Source organism: Chiloscyllium plagiosum, chromosome 32, assembly GCF_004010195.1.
Source record: "Chiloscyllium plagiosum isolate BGI_BamShark_2017 chromosome 32, ASM401019v2, whole genome shotgun sequence".
Taxonomy (NCBI): Eukaryota; Metazoa; Chordata; class Chondrichthyes; order Orectolobiformes; family Hemiscylliidae; genus Chiloscyllium; species Chiloscyllium plagiosum.
Window position 1 is genome coordinate 39,076,850 of NC_057741.1, and position 16,197 is coordinate 39,093,046.

The 16,197-nt window shown below is 42.4% G+C and overlaps 1 protein-coding gene across 1 annotated transcript in view; it reads left to right on the forward strand.

The window, feature by feature from the left end:
• grsf1 (G-rich RNA sequence binding factor 1) overlaps positions 1–16,197 on the forward strand; it is a 35,336-nt gene that overhangs the window by 17,409 nt on the left and 1,730 nt on the right. Inside the window, exons 5-9 of the mRNA XM_043674474.1 lie at positions 1,874–2,012; positions 9,138–9,307; positions 10,892–11,004; positions 13,221–13,356; positions 14,291–14,374. Coding sequence (XP_043530409.1) covers positions 1,874–2,012; positions 9,138–9,307; positions 10,892–11,004; positions 13,221–13,356; positions 14,291–14,374 — 642 coding nt within the window. The remainder of the gene's footprint in view (positions 1–1,873; positions 2,013–9,137; positions 9,308–10,891; positions 11,005–13,220; positions 13,357–14,290; positions 14,375–16,197) is intronic.

Consider the following 16,197-nt stretch of genomic DNA (forward strand, 5'->3'; position numbering starts at 1 on the left):
TGGGTGGCAGGGTGGAATGTGATGAGGATGTTAGGAGATTACAGGGTGACCTGGACAGGTTAGGTGAGTGGTCAGATGCATGGCAGATGCAGTTTAATGTGGATAAATGTATGGTTATCCACTTTGGTGGCAAGAACAGGAAGGCAGATTACTACCTAAATGGAATCAATTTAGGTAAAGAGGCAGTACAAAGAGATCTGGGTGTTCTTGTACACCAGTCAATGAAGGTAAGCATGCAGGTACAACAGGTAGTGAAGAAGGCTAATAGCATGCTGGCCTTCATAAAAAGAGGGATTTAGTATAGAAGCAAAGAGGTCCTTCTGCAGCTGTAAAGGGCCCTGGTGAGACCACAAGTGGAGTACTGTGTGCAGTTCTAGTCTCCAAATTTGAGGAAAGACATTCTGGCTATTGAGGGAGTGCAGCGTAGGTTCACGAGGTCAATTCCTGGAATGACGGGACTACCTTGCGCTGAAAGACTGGAGCGACTGGGCTTGTATACCCTTGAGTTTAGAAGACTGAGAGGGGATCTGATTGAGACATATAAGATTATTAAAGGATTGGACACTCTGGAGGCAGGAAACATGTTTCCGCTGATGGGTGAATGCTGAACCAGAGAACACAGCTTAAAAATACGGGGTAGACCATTTAGGACAGAGATGAGGAGAAACTTCTTCACTCAGAGAGTGATGGCTGTGTGGAATGCTCTTCCCCAGAGGGCAGTGGAGGCCCAGTCTCTGGATTCATTTAAGAAAGAGTTGGATAGAGCTCTCAAGGATAGTGGAATCAAGGGTTATGGAGATAAGGCAGGAACAGGATACTGATTAAGGATGATCAGCCATGATCATATTGAATGGTGGTGCAGGCTCGAAGGGCAGAATGGCCTACTCCTGCACCTATTGTCTATTGTCTCTTGACTGAAGTATATAAGATCCTGATTAGTCTTGACAAGGTGGATGTGGGTAGGATATTTCCACTAGTAGGTCAGCCCAGATCTAGGAGACACTGTTAACTCCATTAGAAGGAGAAATGTTTGCTCTGAGGATTAAGCAATGTTGGAGCTTACTGCCTTGGAAGGTAGTGAGGCAGGTTTATTTGATAATTTTGAAACCAAGGTAGATTCTTGTTAAACAGGAATCAAGGGATAGATGAGGGCATTGATTTGTACGCATTTCAGATTCAACCATGATCATCTTGAAAGGTGGAGTAGGCTCAACGGGCCAAATGGTCTACTTCAGCACTTATTCTGTATATTTCTGTGTGCTCCTTCGGTACAGCACATGGAGTTTTAAAGAAAGACATAAATGTTATTGTAAACTAGAGAGTTATGTTGACGTATCTCAATTATCTTTCCAGAATTTATCTTCATTTAATGTTGTGTTCATCACGTACTGGTGAACGCCATTCTAATTTTGATGGCTAATGCTACTGTGCACTACTTTCAAATTGTGCGTATTAAGGAGCAGCCACCTTCACAAATGCTGTGAGGACTTGCTACAGGGCGAAAGTGAGGGCTGCAGGTTCTGGGCATTAGAGTCAAGGGCTTTTGCCCGAAACGTCAATTCTCCTGCTCCTCGGATGCTGCCTGACCTGCTGTGCTTTTCCAGCACCACACCCTCGACACTATTTGCTACAGGAACCTAGTGCCACCTTCATGGAATTGTAGACAGTTATGAGCTGTATTCTCAGTAGCAAATGGCTTGAGTGTGTTCTGATTCACTCTGGTTGTTTGTAACAAAGGGATGAGTTCTTCAAACTCTGTCAGAAGTTCCAGCTTCCTGAGATAAAAGGGAGGGCATTGTAACCTTAGCTTCATGTCATGTATTGTCTACTAGTCATACCGAAGGATGTTTTTTCTGAATATCATTAACTTTAGGGTTGGAGATTGTCGAAGATGGTGTAACCATAACGAGGGATCACCGTGGAAGAAACACAGGAGATGCTTTTGTGCAGTTTGTGTCTCAGGAAGTTGCAGAACAGGCCCTGACAAAAGACCGACAAATAATAGGCTCCAGGTAGGTGCTCGCTTAGAAGTGAAAGAACGAAATTGCATTCTAAATGGAATTGTCCTGATTCTAAAGCATCTGTTCAGCAACCAATGAATCGTCTTTGTTTCAGTAAAAAAAAAATCTTGCACTAGAATGCAAGCAACAAGGCCACACACAAACAGGTTTTGTTTGTTGAAGGTCAGTCACTTCAGCTCATTGTTGTTCAGCACAGAAACAGACCCTTCGGTCCAACCAGTCCATGCTGACCATAATCCCAAACTAAACTAGTCCCACCTGCCTGCTCCTGGCCCATATCCTCCAAACACTTCCTTTTCATGAACTAATGCACATACCTTTTAAATGTTGTATTTGTACCCGCATCCACCACTTCCTTTGGAAGTTCATTCCACACATGAACCACTGTGTTTAAAAAAAAAAAATGCCCCCATGTCTTTTTTAAATCTACTTCTGTCACCTTAATAAATTTTCCCCGGTCTTGAAATCCCCAACCTAGGGAAAAGAGCACTACCATTAACCCTATCTATACCCCACATTATTTTATAAACCTGTATAAGCTCCTGGACGTTGCTGCAGTTTTCCAGGGTAGATATGTTTGAACCACCTGCTTAGACTTGTGGGACACTACCACAGCACCACCAACCCTCTTAAATTCCTCAGGACAGTGTCCTAGGCCACTCACCTCAGCTGCTCTAGTGGTCAGAAGTGGGATGTTCACTGATGATTGTACAATTTTCATGATTCTTCAGGTACTGAAGCATTTCGTGTCCAAATGCAGCAAGACATGAACAATGTCCAAAGTTGGGCTCATAATTAACAGGTAACAAGTGCCAAGCAATCCCCATCTCCAACACGTGTGAATCTAACCATTACTCCTTGACATTCAATGGCATTACCATCATTGAATTTCACACTATGAATATTCACACTATTTAAATACTGTGGCTGCAAGAGCTGGTCAGACACTAGGAATCCTGAGGCAAGTAACTCACCTCTTGACTCCCCAAAGCCTGTCCACCATCTACAAAACACAAGTCAGGAGTGTGATAGAATACTCTGCACTTGCCTGGATGGGGGCAGCTCCAACAACACTCAAGAAGCCTGGTGTGATCCAGGACACACTACCCTGCTTGACTGTCACCACATCCACAAACACTCACTCCCTCCACCATTGATACACACTAACAGCGGTCCCATCTATGAGACACCCTGCAGAAATTCATCAAAGCTCCTTCAACAACACCTTTCAAATCCATAACCACAATCACCCAAAAGACAAGGGAGTGGTTACGTTGGGACGTTACACCTACAACTTTCCCTCTGAGCTGCTTACTATGCTGACTTGGAGATATTGCGCTGTTTCTTCAGTGTCTTTGGATCAAAGTCCTTAAATTCCCTCCCTGAGGGCATTGGGAATATTTGCACCAAATGGGCTGCAGTGGTTCAAGAAGGCAACTTCACCACCACCATCATCTTGAGAGTAACTAGGGACGTGCAATAAATACTGCCCTCTGAATGAATTTTAAAAAAGGTAAAAACAAAAGATGCTGGAAATGCTGCTCACTGTGTAGGATTTTTGAAGAGAGGGTGACAGTGTGCATCATTGGGGTGCCATGGTGGTTCAGTGGTTAGCACTATTGCCTCATAACAACAGGCACCCAGGTTCGATTCCTGCCTCAGGCGACTGCCTGTGTGGAGTTTGCATGTTCCCTTCGTGCCTGCATGGGTTTTCTCTGGGTCCTCCAGTTTCCTCCCACAGTCCAAAGATGTGCAGGTTCAGTGAATGACTGTGCTAAATTGCCCGTAGTGTCCAGGGATGCGTAGGCCAGGTGGGATAGCCATGGGAAATGCAGGGTTACAGGGAATGGATGGGATGCTCTTTGATGGGTTGGTGTGGACTTGATGGGCTGAATGGCCTGCTCCCACATGGTGGGGATTGTGAGCATTTCAGGTTGCAGAGTTATCATTGATGTGGAGATTAAAGATAAGAGTTGTAAATCCTGCAGGCCGTCTTTGGGGTGAGGAAGTGGTATTCCTGGGAGAGAAGTGACATTGTATTACACATCAAAACAAAAATGAAATGATGCTGATGCTGGAAGTCTGAAATAGAGAGTGTGGGGGGAGAGATGGAAAGACCAAGTACAAACTGAAATCACTGTAGAAAACCTCATTAAAAAAATCAACAATCTTTTTGCAATAAATCACACTTATTAATACTCTGACTATAGTCGGAAATTCATGGTTTGGGGAATTCCATGAAAAGAAATATCCTGTAATTCCAGTCTCCGTTCCAGACCAAGATGATTGGTGACCAGGTGCCACCTTTTTTTTTTGATTCTAATAAACCTGTTCAGAGATGTTGTTACGCACCTCTGGAGCAGGTGGGGACTTGAACCTGGCTTTCCTGTTGCCTTATTGGTAATTCAAACAAAATAGTTTCAGCTTTACTTTGTTGTCTGAACTTAACTGTCTTAGTAGCTAATGAGCTGATTGAGTGGAAAAAGGAGGAAAAGAAATTGGTAAATAAATTGTCTTTCACCTCCAAAATGCTGCAGTCAATGAATTATGTCTGTAATCAATCCAGCCTGTGATTACTTGTGTAGAGAAGTGAGGAAGTTCATTTCAACTGAGCACATTTGCTCAATCTAATGAGACACTCTGTTCAATGGAAATTAGGGGTGGACCAGAAATGTTAGCTCTGCCTGGAACACACACATCCCATAAAAGGATGTAGAAAAACAAGTGTCCCCAGCCACCAGGTTATCTGATTATCCATCTCATGGTTATTGTGGGATGGTCGTTTCCTTCATTACAACAGTGACTGCAACTCAAAATGTACTTCAATAAAAGAGAAAGACTGTCATAGAGATGTGCAGCATTGAAACAGACTCTTAAGTCCAATTCTTCTGTGCTGACCAGATATTTCAATCTGACCTAGTCCCATTTGCCAGCAATTGGCCCATATCCCTCAAACCCTTCCTATTCATGTATCCATCCAGATGCCTTTTCAATGTTAAAAATCACAACACCAGGTTATAGTCCAACAAGTTTAATTGGAAGAACACTAGCTTTCGGAGCGTCGCTCCTTCATCAGGTGGTAGTGGTGGGCTCAATCCTAACACACAATTTATAGCAAAAATTTACAGTGTGATATAACTGAAATTATACTTTGAAAAATTGATTGTCTGTTAAGCCTTTCATCTGTTAGAATACTGTGATAGTTTCACTTCAGTGTTGTAATTGTTCCAGCCTCCACCATTTCCTCTGGCAGCTCATTCCATACAGTCACCACCCTCTGTGTGAAAATGTTATGCCTCAGTCCCTTTTTAAAATATTTACCCTGTCCCCTTAAACCTAGGCCATCTAGTTTTGGATTCCCCAACCCGAGGAAAAAGATTTTGGCTGTTCACCCTATGCATGCTCCCCATGATTTTATAAACCTCTATAAGGTCACCCCTCAGCCTCCAACACTCCAGGGACAGAAACCCCAGCCTATTCAGCCTCTCCCTTTAGCTCAAATCCTGTAATTCCAGCCATATCCTTGTAAATCTTTTCTGCACCATTTTATGTTTAACAGCATTCTGCCTATAGAAGGGTGACTGGAGTTGCACGCAGTATTTCCAACAGTGGCCTAAACAATGTCTGTACAGCCGCAACATGACCTCCCAATTCCTATACTCAGTGTATTGACCAATAAAGGCAAGCATGCCAAATGCTGTCTTCACCACCCTGTCTACCTGTGACTCCACTTTGAAGGAACTATGCATTTTCATCCCTGAGTCTCTGTTTGCAACACTCCCCAGGGCCCTACCATTAACTGTGTCAGTCCTGCCCTGATTTGCCTCAGCAAAATACAACACCTCACATTTATCTAAATTAAACTCCATCTGCCACTCCTCAGTCCATTGGCCCATCTGATCAAGATTCTATTGCACACAAATAATCTTCACTATCCACTACACCACAACCTGTTTTGATGTCATCTGCAAACTTACTAACCATGCCTCAAAACTGATCCATGTGGCATACCGCTGGTTACAGGACTCCAGTCTCAGAAACAGCCCTCTACCATCACCCTCTGTCATCTACCCTCAAGTCAATTAGTATCCAATTGGCCAGCTCTCCCTGTACTCCATGTGATCTAACCTTACTAACCAGTCTACCATGTGGAACCTTATTGAACGCTGTGCTAAAGCCCATATAGGCAATGTCAATATTCTTTGTCACTTGTTCAAAAAAACTCAGTCAGGTTAATGAGACACCATTTCCCATGTACAAAGACAAATTACTAAACCTCATCCGTCCTTGCATTTCCAAATGCATGTAAATCCTGTCCCTCAGAATGCCCTCCAACAACTTACCCACCACCGATGTCAGGCTCAGCGATCTATAGTTCCGTCTTTTCCTTACAGACTTTCTTAAATAGTGGCACCACGTTAGCCAACCTTCAGTCTTCTAGCAAGTCACCCGTGGCTGTCGATGATACAAATATCTCAACAAGGGACCGGGCGATCTCTCCCCTAGCTTCCCATAAAGTTCTGGGAAACACCTGATCAGATCCTGGGGAATTATCTACCTTTGTGCATTTTAAGACCTCCAGCACCACCACCTCTGTGATCCAAACTCCCTTCAAGACATCACTTTATTTCCCCAAGTTCCCTAGATTCCATGTCCTTCTCCACAGTAAATGCTGACGTGAAATATTTAATACCTCGCCCATCTCCTGTAGTTTCACACATAGATGGTCACATTGATGTTTAGGTGCAAAAGCCATTCCTTGCATCCCCTTTTTGTTCTCCTGATTTCCCTTTTAAGTATATTTGGCTGTCCTTATATTCCTGGAGGGATTCACTCGATCCCAGCTGCCTGTCCCTGCCATGTGCTTCCTTTTTTTTGGCTAGAGGCTCAAAAACTCTAGTCATCCAGCATTCCCTACACCCACCAGCTTTACCCCTCAGACTAACAGGAGCATACTGTTGCTGAACCCTTGTTATCTCATTTTGAAAGACCTCCCACTTCCCAGCTGTCCCTTTGCCTGCGAGTGGCCTCGCTCAGTAAACGTCTGAAAACTTCTGTCTAATAAAATTGACTTTACTCCCAAATTTAACCTTTTTAATCAGTTCTTTCCTTTTCCATAACTAATTTAAAACTAATTGAATTATGATCACTTGCCCCAAAATGCTCCCCACTGCCACCTCAGACAGTTATCCTGTGGATGCTAGAAATCTAAAGTAAAAAGAGAAAATACTGGAGATAAGGAGCATCTAAGGAGAGAGAAATAGTTAACGTTTCAAATGCAATAAGACTTCTCTTCAGAACTGATGACAGTTATCATTGATTATTATAAAAATCCATCTGGTTCACTAGTGCCCTATAACAAGGGAAATCTGCCCCCCCCCTCCCCCCTCCAACTAATCTGGCCTGCCTGTGACTCCATACCCATAGGTTGCCTCTGAAACAACTAGCAAGGCAATTAGTTTGTCAGGCAGTTAGGAAGCAGGACAGCAAATTATGGCCTTGTTGGTTCTGCTCGCATCCCATTGAAGATATAAAGAGGAAATATCTGGTCACGATCACAGTGTTGTTCTTGAGATTCTGCTCTGTGCAAATTAGTTGCAGTATTTGCATTCGGAAAAATCCAATGTAGTATTCAGGAGAGACATTTTTTACCCAGAAGTTGATTAGACTATGAATTGTGCTACCATAGGGAGTTCCTGAGGTCAGTAAGGTGGATGCACTCGAGGCAACCCAGGTAAGGACAGGAAGAAAAAGGGAATAGAAGTCTTTGTGGTGAGGTGAAGTCAGTGGGTGGAGACATAGACCAGTTGACCCACATGGCCTGCTCCTTTGCTGTAAGTTAAATGCAATTCTGTGTAACCCTTGAATTCTACAGTACCTCGACTCACTGGGTAAAGTGATTTCTCCTGCTGTCTGTCTTAAATCCCATGCATTTAGTAAATTTCTGGTTCCTTGTTCATGACTCTTCAGCTGAGGTCAGTCTGTTACTTTCTCCTTTTTTTCCATCTTTTTGCATTTGTGAACATTTCCGCCATGTCTAGTAACTTTTCATTGTCCCAAATAACATCGCCCAATGTTTCAAATCTGCCCCTGTATTTGTAATTCCTCATCCCAGGCAGCTTTCTAGTGAGTCAGGTTGTACTGTCTCTCAAGTCTCTAACCTTCATATAGGATGGGCCCATTACTGTCCTCTCGCTGCGTTCTTAATGCAATTCTGCAGTCTTATCAACACCTCCCTCATTTCATGTTTGTATTTTTTGAGATAAGAATTTTAAAAGTTAATACAATTCTTATTGCTCTTTTGACCTGTAAGCATGTGCCTCCACATCCTTCTGCTCCTCCATAGCATTGGATCTGATGCTGTTCAGTATGTGTAGCAGCAGTGTTGCCAAGTTTTTTTTGTGGGACGTTGGTGCCGCTGACGAGGTCAGCATTCGTTACCCTCTAATTACCCATGAGCTGAGTGGTTTGCTAGGTCAGTTCAGAGGGTGGATAAGAGTCAACCGTGCAGAAAGTGAGCGGGAGGAGGTGATTCAAGCCTGCTCTGCCATTCAGATAGATCATGGCAGATCACCACTCTCCACCCCATGTTTCCCCTCCTCCATATCCCCTCACTACCCTCATTTTGCTTGATGTCATTAGAATCCATAAATCTATCAGTTCCTGTCTTGAGTATATTTACACAGCCCTCCTGAAGCAGAGAACTCCAAAGAATCACCAGCTGTGGGTCTGGAGTCACATATAGGCCAGACCAGGCAGATGGTAGATTTCTTTCCCTCAGAATCCATACAGGCTTTTACAACAACAGATGGCAGTTATGATCATGGCCACCACGTTGAGACTTAATTTTCACTTTGATTTGAATTTAAAGGCTACCAGCTACTGTGTTGGTTGCTGCAATATCCCCAAAGGATTAGTCTGGGGCTTTAGATTGCAAAGGCCACTGATATTACCACTACACTAGCTCCTTCAGTAAATAGATGGAAGGTTAATTTATTAATAAGGGCTGCCCTGAAACAAAGGAACCACGTTACAGAGAGAGCACTGCCTTAGCTTGCTGTAAGCACTACTGATTCTGAATAACATCTTTGCTATGTTTCTGTTATTTTTGGTCAGGTACATTGAAATATTTAGGAGCACCAAGAATGATCTCCGTTTATACATCAGTCCTGCAAAGAGACTGCCTCGATGTCCCACAGCACGGGAAATCGTAACAGATGATGAAAGCTGTACCATAGCTAACAATGAGAGTAATAATGGGGTTCTAGAAGAGAGTCTTCAGAATGGTAAGATACATTAATAAGCTAACCGCAAAAAATCAGTATTCTGGCACAATTGTAAACCAATCAGTCAGGTTCTGAAAACTACCTTAATTTGCAAAAGCATATTTGCCATCTGAGCTGTGGAATTATATTCCATCCTTGACATGCTACACTGGCATTGACTAATCGTAGTGTTTTAAGCATTAGTGAGAGTTTTAGACCTGTTCTTCCACATGTGTGAAAGATGATGTGAAAAGTTAGTGTCAGATGTTGGCGTGAGTTAATTAATTATGGTCAGTTTGAACAAGAAATCATCAGGAAACTTTAAGCTCCGGTTCCATTGTAACTGAGTTTTGTTTCTATTGAGTAAGATATTAAGGGATGTGGGACCAAGATAGGATGTATAATTAAATGACCCGTGGTCTTGTTAAATGATGGAACAGGCTGGGGGTCTGAATCAATTTAATATTAGTTTGCCTGAAGACTTGCCCTGTCTTAGTGTTTCATATCCATAAATAAGAACATATGGAATAGTAGCTGAAACGAATTATACGGTCCCTCAAGCCTACTCTGTTGTTTAATATGATCACATTTGATTTTAACCTCAGTTTAATGTTTCTGCCCTGTCCACACATTCCTTAATGTCCGTTGGTCTGTCTTGAATCAACTGAGCCACAAATTCCAAAGGTTTATAGTCAGTTAAAGGAATTGCATCTCACCTCAATCCCTTGTTCTGAGATTGTGATTGCTGGTTTTTAGATTTCCCAACCAGGGAGAAAAATCCTCCCAACATCTCCCTGTCAATCCCAATAATAATGTAATTCAAGGGAACCCAATTTATGAACGTTCACCTTGACAGCGGCTGATACTTGGGAACTCGATCCCATGCCGATCCAACACATGAATATTTTCTGTACTTACAAATGGCTGCTTTATATTATTCTGATTGTGTTCTGACTTGCAAACAGACTCCAGAGTGAAATCCGGTCACAACTTGGGACTGTCTGTATATTTTAACAAGATCATTTTACATTCTTGTCAATTCTAGGCAATATAGGCCTAAGTTAATTGAATTTCTGTTCTTAAGACAAACTCCTCTTTTATCAATCGAGTGAATGTTTGTCATACTCCCTCTAAAGTAAACATATCCTACTTTAGGTGAGGCAACTAAATTACTTCGAGCCTGACCATACCAGAATCCTATACAATTGTGTATACTTGCTTTCTCCCATACTCACTCCAGTCCCTTTGGAATTAAGGCTAACATTGTACAGAGGAACCTCTATTATCCAGCATTCGATTATCCAAATATCAGATTCTCCGGCAAGATCTCAAGGTCCCGATGCTTGGCTAAACTATGTTATTTGGCATTTGGTATCCAGAATTCGATTAACCGAACGGAATACTCCCTGCCTGTGTCTTTCAGATAATGAAGGTCCCTCTGTATTTGCTTACTTAATGCATCAGCATCTGACTCTGGAATGTTGCTTAGCTTTAATGGTTGGTTTGGAGTGTTTAACTAGCTATATTTCTAAGATATTTGGCATTTTAATGTTAAAGCTCTCTTGGTAATCATTTTTTAATAGAATTGTGATTTTCTTTTAATAGTGCAGCTACCTACAAATGATTTAGTATCAAATCACTGTGTTCAAAGATCTGAAGTACATAATGTACATATGAGGGGCCTTCCATTTCGTGTTAATGGACAGGACATTGTAAAGGTAAGTGCCTTGTTCGTGAAAAATAATCTTTGTATTTGTAGCACGTGCTGTGTCATACCTTCCAGTCAGTGACCAGGAATGTATGTTCATCTGCATCGTGACAGCACTTGTCTCTGCCGACCTTTGTAAAAAGAGTGACACAATGCCTCTTTATTCACACTGTTCCTGCCTGTTCCTGAAAGCTGTCTATATTGCATGAATGGAGATTGCAAGTTCCTTATTGTTCAAACAAGGGGCGGTTACAAATGTGTTGCTGAAATTGTTATTTGTACCAATTATTTTGGGCAATTGGACATGTTTATATCTCACAACTACATATGTCCTAACTACTAACCACCCCGTCCATGTCCAGTGACCTCTAGAGCCCTGTCGTGGCTGAGGGCTTTTCTTGACTCTGGACTTGAACATTTTGTAACCTTTGTGATTAGTTGTGTGCATTCAGAGTTTAAAAACATAGCCTTTTGCCCAGGAGCCCAAGTTAGACAAATCCTAAGTGTCTAGCTTTGCTATTGCACAATGTGTAAACAGATCAGACAAAATCAAAACAGCAAGAAGTGGACATTGGAAAGCAGTGTGAGCCTCCAGCCTGTGGCCTAACCTAATGGGAGCGACCAGTACAACTGTTGCAGTGATGTTGGCTGAGCAAGAAGTAATTGGCCCAGCACAATAGCCAGCTGTTTTAATCCTGTAGACATGAGAGAGGGGTTGTGGTTTCATGTCCAGTCCAAAAAATGGCACAGTGCTGCACTCCTTAAGTACTGCCGTGGAATATCAGTGTGGATTTTGCTCCAATCTCTGGAGTGGGGCTGGAACCCCTAACTTCTGACTCGGAATTGAGAGTGCTACCAAGTGAGAGACAGCTAGTTCCTTATTGACTTTTTTTTTTATAAAGCTGTGTATCCACCTATTCAGAAATGTTATGAAACACTTCTGGAGCAGTTGGGACTGTAACCCAGTCCTTCTAGCTTAGAGATGTGTGATGATGCTGCTCCTTTAACAAGGTTATGTTGCCCTTTTATTTTAAGAGGGGTCGTAAACCAGAAGACTCTGGAACATCTAGATTTGAAGGGTTTCAGGTCCAATTTGATTATAGCTAACAGATACTGCCTCAGGAAAAAGGGCTTTCAAAAAAAACTTGTACATTGAAAGGGGAGTGGCTTTTCTCTGGTTTGGTTTTAGCAATCAGTCAGTTGTGAAGCTGCTGGACCCAAAGAAACATGTCCATGCTGATTCTCCCTCTCTCTGACATCTCTCCTGTAAAACCCTGGGTTTGATTTTTCCTTTAGTGCCAAGGGGTGTTTATGGGGATTGTAGCAAGTATTTGGAACAGCATCATTAAGTTGGAATAGTCTGTTGGTCTTTCAGATAGTTTGTAATTCTGCATTCTGTTTTGTTTTGTGTTTCATTCGATAATCTTGCAAATAAATAGTGTTTTGTTTTAAAACTAAGTGATTGGGCCAGCTGAATCCCTCCTGGAATATCCACTTCACACCTGCTTAAAGCAACCAGCAAAGTTAGGGTCCGGGCTACTTCCTTAAAATGTTTCGAGGGGTCTGGCCTGCCCCATAACAGACACAAGCAATACCACTGCGTGACAAGAGCCCTCATCAGCTTCCTGCTGAGATTGGAAAGGTGAACCAGGATGGAGATTAAATGAGCTCACCAAATGAGATGTTGCTTCCAATGTAAATCCATTTTGTTTTTGTCTGGGACCTAAATGTTAATAGTGTCTCATTAATAAGGCAGTGTCTCACACTGCAGAAACACTGACAGCATGGAATTTGTATAGAACCTTTAACATGATATAATGTTCCAAGTTCCTTTACCAGAGTGTTATATGAAAAAGACATCTAGCCACATAGTATATTAGATCACATAATAAAAAGCTCAGTTTTTAGGTGTATATTAAAGGAGAAAATTCAGGCAGAGGGGTTTAAGGAGGGATTCAGGAGCCAGGGGACCACAGAACCCCATTGTATGAGGCGAGGTAAGAGCATGAAAGGAAGTTTTGAAGTTGAGCTGGTGTGTGTCCGGGGGATGGGATATGCTCTGCATGACTGATGATTCTCTTACAGGAGTATGGCACTACAGCAAGAGGGGTTGTAGAAATGTTAATTTTATATGTAATTTTTTTTAAAAATCTGCTATAAACTAAAAGACATTTGTTCAGTTGATTTAAAAGTCTTCTCAGAAAATGTTAAATATTTTTGCTGTAGTTCTTCCAGCCGTTGAGGCCAGTCCGGATTATTGTGGAATATGGTCCTGATGGAAAAGCTACTGGAGAAGCTGATGTACATTTTGCTACGCATGATGATGCTGTTGCTGCCATGACAAAAGATAAATCTCACATGCGTAAGCACGTTACTCATTTCACATTTCTAAGGCAGTGCTTCAGAGTTAAACCGTATTATTGAAGGTGTGCTCTTTCACTCTAAATCTCTCCATTCCAATTTTGAGAAAATTCCACAATGTAGGGTTGTATTGCAGAGAGGCCATTCAGCCCTTTGTGGTTAATGTGGCTGTTTTGAGAATGCTATTTGATTAGATCTACTCCTCTAATTTCCCCCACAGTCTCTGTAAACTTCTCCAGTTCAAATATTTATCCTGTTTCCTTTTGAAAGTTTCTATTGAATCATTTTCCACCAACCTTCCAGAGAGTAAAACATTATCAATCTCAGTTTTGATATGATTTGGAGAGAGTTTCACACTTTGCTCTCCCTTCAATATGAAGCAGAACTTTCCTAACTTTTTTTCCTGAATTGCTTGGCACTGATTAAGGCCCCCAGGTTCTCCCCCTTCCCACCAACACTTCACTGTTCAGTGAGACCATGGCCAGTCTGACTGTTGTCCCAACCCACAAGTGGGAACTCCCTTGTCCATCAAATATTTGTCCAACTCAGCCTTGAACACATTCCATGGCCTGACTTCTGCCACTCACTGGGAAGACAGGTCCAAACACTAACAGACCTCCTGAGGAAGAAATTTCTCCTCATTTTCATCTCAATCTCCTGCTTGTTCTTGATTTCCCCAGTAAACATCCACTTAACATCTCCCCAGTCGGGGTCCCTCAGAATCTGTACATCTCAGTAAGATCAACGCTCCTTCTAAATCAGAGAGAGTGTAAACTCAAATTACTTGACTTTTCCTTCCAAGAGAACCCCTTCACCCGTTTGATCATCTGTTCCATCAGAATGTTGAATAATCTCATCCATGTTCAACGTGCCCAGAGTTTTTAGCCAGTGTGCTCAGTACCACAGCTGCTAACCTTTGATGCTCTTTCCTGCAGAACATCGCTACATAGAACTTTACCTGAATTCGGCATGTGCTGGGATTAATAGCCCATATAATGACCAGGGAAATCAAGTAAAGGGTAAGACCTTTAGTTATTTCACTTCATTGTCAAACTACTGATATGTAAATAATTTCCAGGGGCTCGTTGCTGAGTTAATATTCCTCTGAGTCAGATGTCTGCTTTAGTGTGGTGTACAGTTTGGTCTTTATTTGTATGAAAACATTTTGTTATTTGTTGGTTTTTTCCTGGTAAGGAAGGGTCACCAGACCCAAAATGTGAACTCTGATTTCTCTTCACGGATGCTGCCAGACCTGTTCAACTTTTCCAGCAATTTCTACTTTTGTTTTGGATTTGCAGCATCCACAGCAGCACTAGGGTACACCTGATCAGGTCCTGGGAATTTATCCACTTTTATGCGTTTCAAGACCTCCAGCACTTCCTCCTCTGTAATATGGACATTTTTCAAGATGTCACCATCTATTTCTCCACACTGGTGGCACGGTGGCTCAGTGGTTAGCACTGCTGCCTCACAGCACCAGGGTTCCAGGTTCGATTCCAGCCTTGGGTGACTGTGCAAACTCCACACAGACATTCTCCCCACATCTGCGTGGGTTTCCTCCGGATGCTCCGGTTTCCTCCCACGGTCCAAAGATGTGCAGGTTAGGTGAATTGGCCATGCTAAATTGCCCATAGTGTTAGGTGGGTCTGGGTGGGTTACACTTCGAGGGTTGGTGTGGACTTGTTGGGCCGAAGGGCCTCTTTCCACACTGTAGGGAATCTAATCTAATCATTCTATATCTTCATTGACCTTCTCCAAAGTAAATACTGATGCAAAATACTCGTTTAGTATCTCCCCCATCTCCTGCGGCTCCACACAAAGGCCGCTTTGCTGATCTTTGAGAGGTCTTATTCTCTCCCTAGTAACCCTTTTATCCTTAGTGTATTTGTAAAAACCCTTTGGATTCTCCTTAACCCTATTTGCCAAAGCTATCTCATGTCCCCTTTTTGCCCTCCTGATTTCCCTCTTAAGTAGACTCCTATTGCCTTTATAATCTTCTAAGGATTCACTCACTATGTCCTGTCTATACGTGACAAATGCTTCCTTCTTTTTCTTCACCAAACCCTCAACGTCTCTAGTCATACAGCATTCCCTACAGCTACCCGCCTTTCCTTTCACCCTACCAGGAATATACTGTCTCTGGACCCTCGCTATCTCATTCCTGAAGGCTTTCCATTTTCCAGCAGTCCTTTTACCTGCTAAAATATGTCCCCAATCAGCGTTTGAAAGTTCTTGCCTAACACTGTCAAAATTAGCCTTCTTCCAGTTTAGAACTTCAACTTTTAGATCTGGTCTATCCTTTTCCATCACTATTTTAAAACTAATAGAATTATGGTCACTGGCCCCACCGACACCTCAGTCACCTGCCCTGCCTTATTTCCCAAGAGTAGGTCAAGATTTGCACCTTGTCTAGCAGGTACATTCACATACTGGATCAGAAAAATTTCTTGTATACTCTTAGCAAATTCCTGTCCATCTAAACCCTTAACACTATGGCAGTCCCAGTCTATGTTTGGAAAGTTAAAATCCCCTACCATAGCCACCCTATTATTCTTACAGATAACCGAGATCTCCTTACAAATTTGTTTCTCAATTTCCTGCTGACTATTACGGGGTCTATAATACAATCCCAATAAGGTGATCATCCCGTCCTTATTTCTCAGTTCCACCCAAATAACTTCCCTGGATGTATTTCCGGGAATATCCTCCCTCAGTACAGCTGTAATGCTACCTCTTATCAAAAACGCTACTCTCCCTCCTCTCTTGCCTCCCTTTCTATCCTTCCTGTAGCATTTGTATCCTGGAATGTTAAGCTGCCAGACATGTCCATCCCCGAGCCACG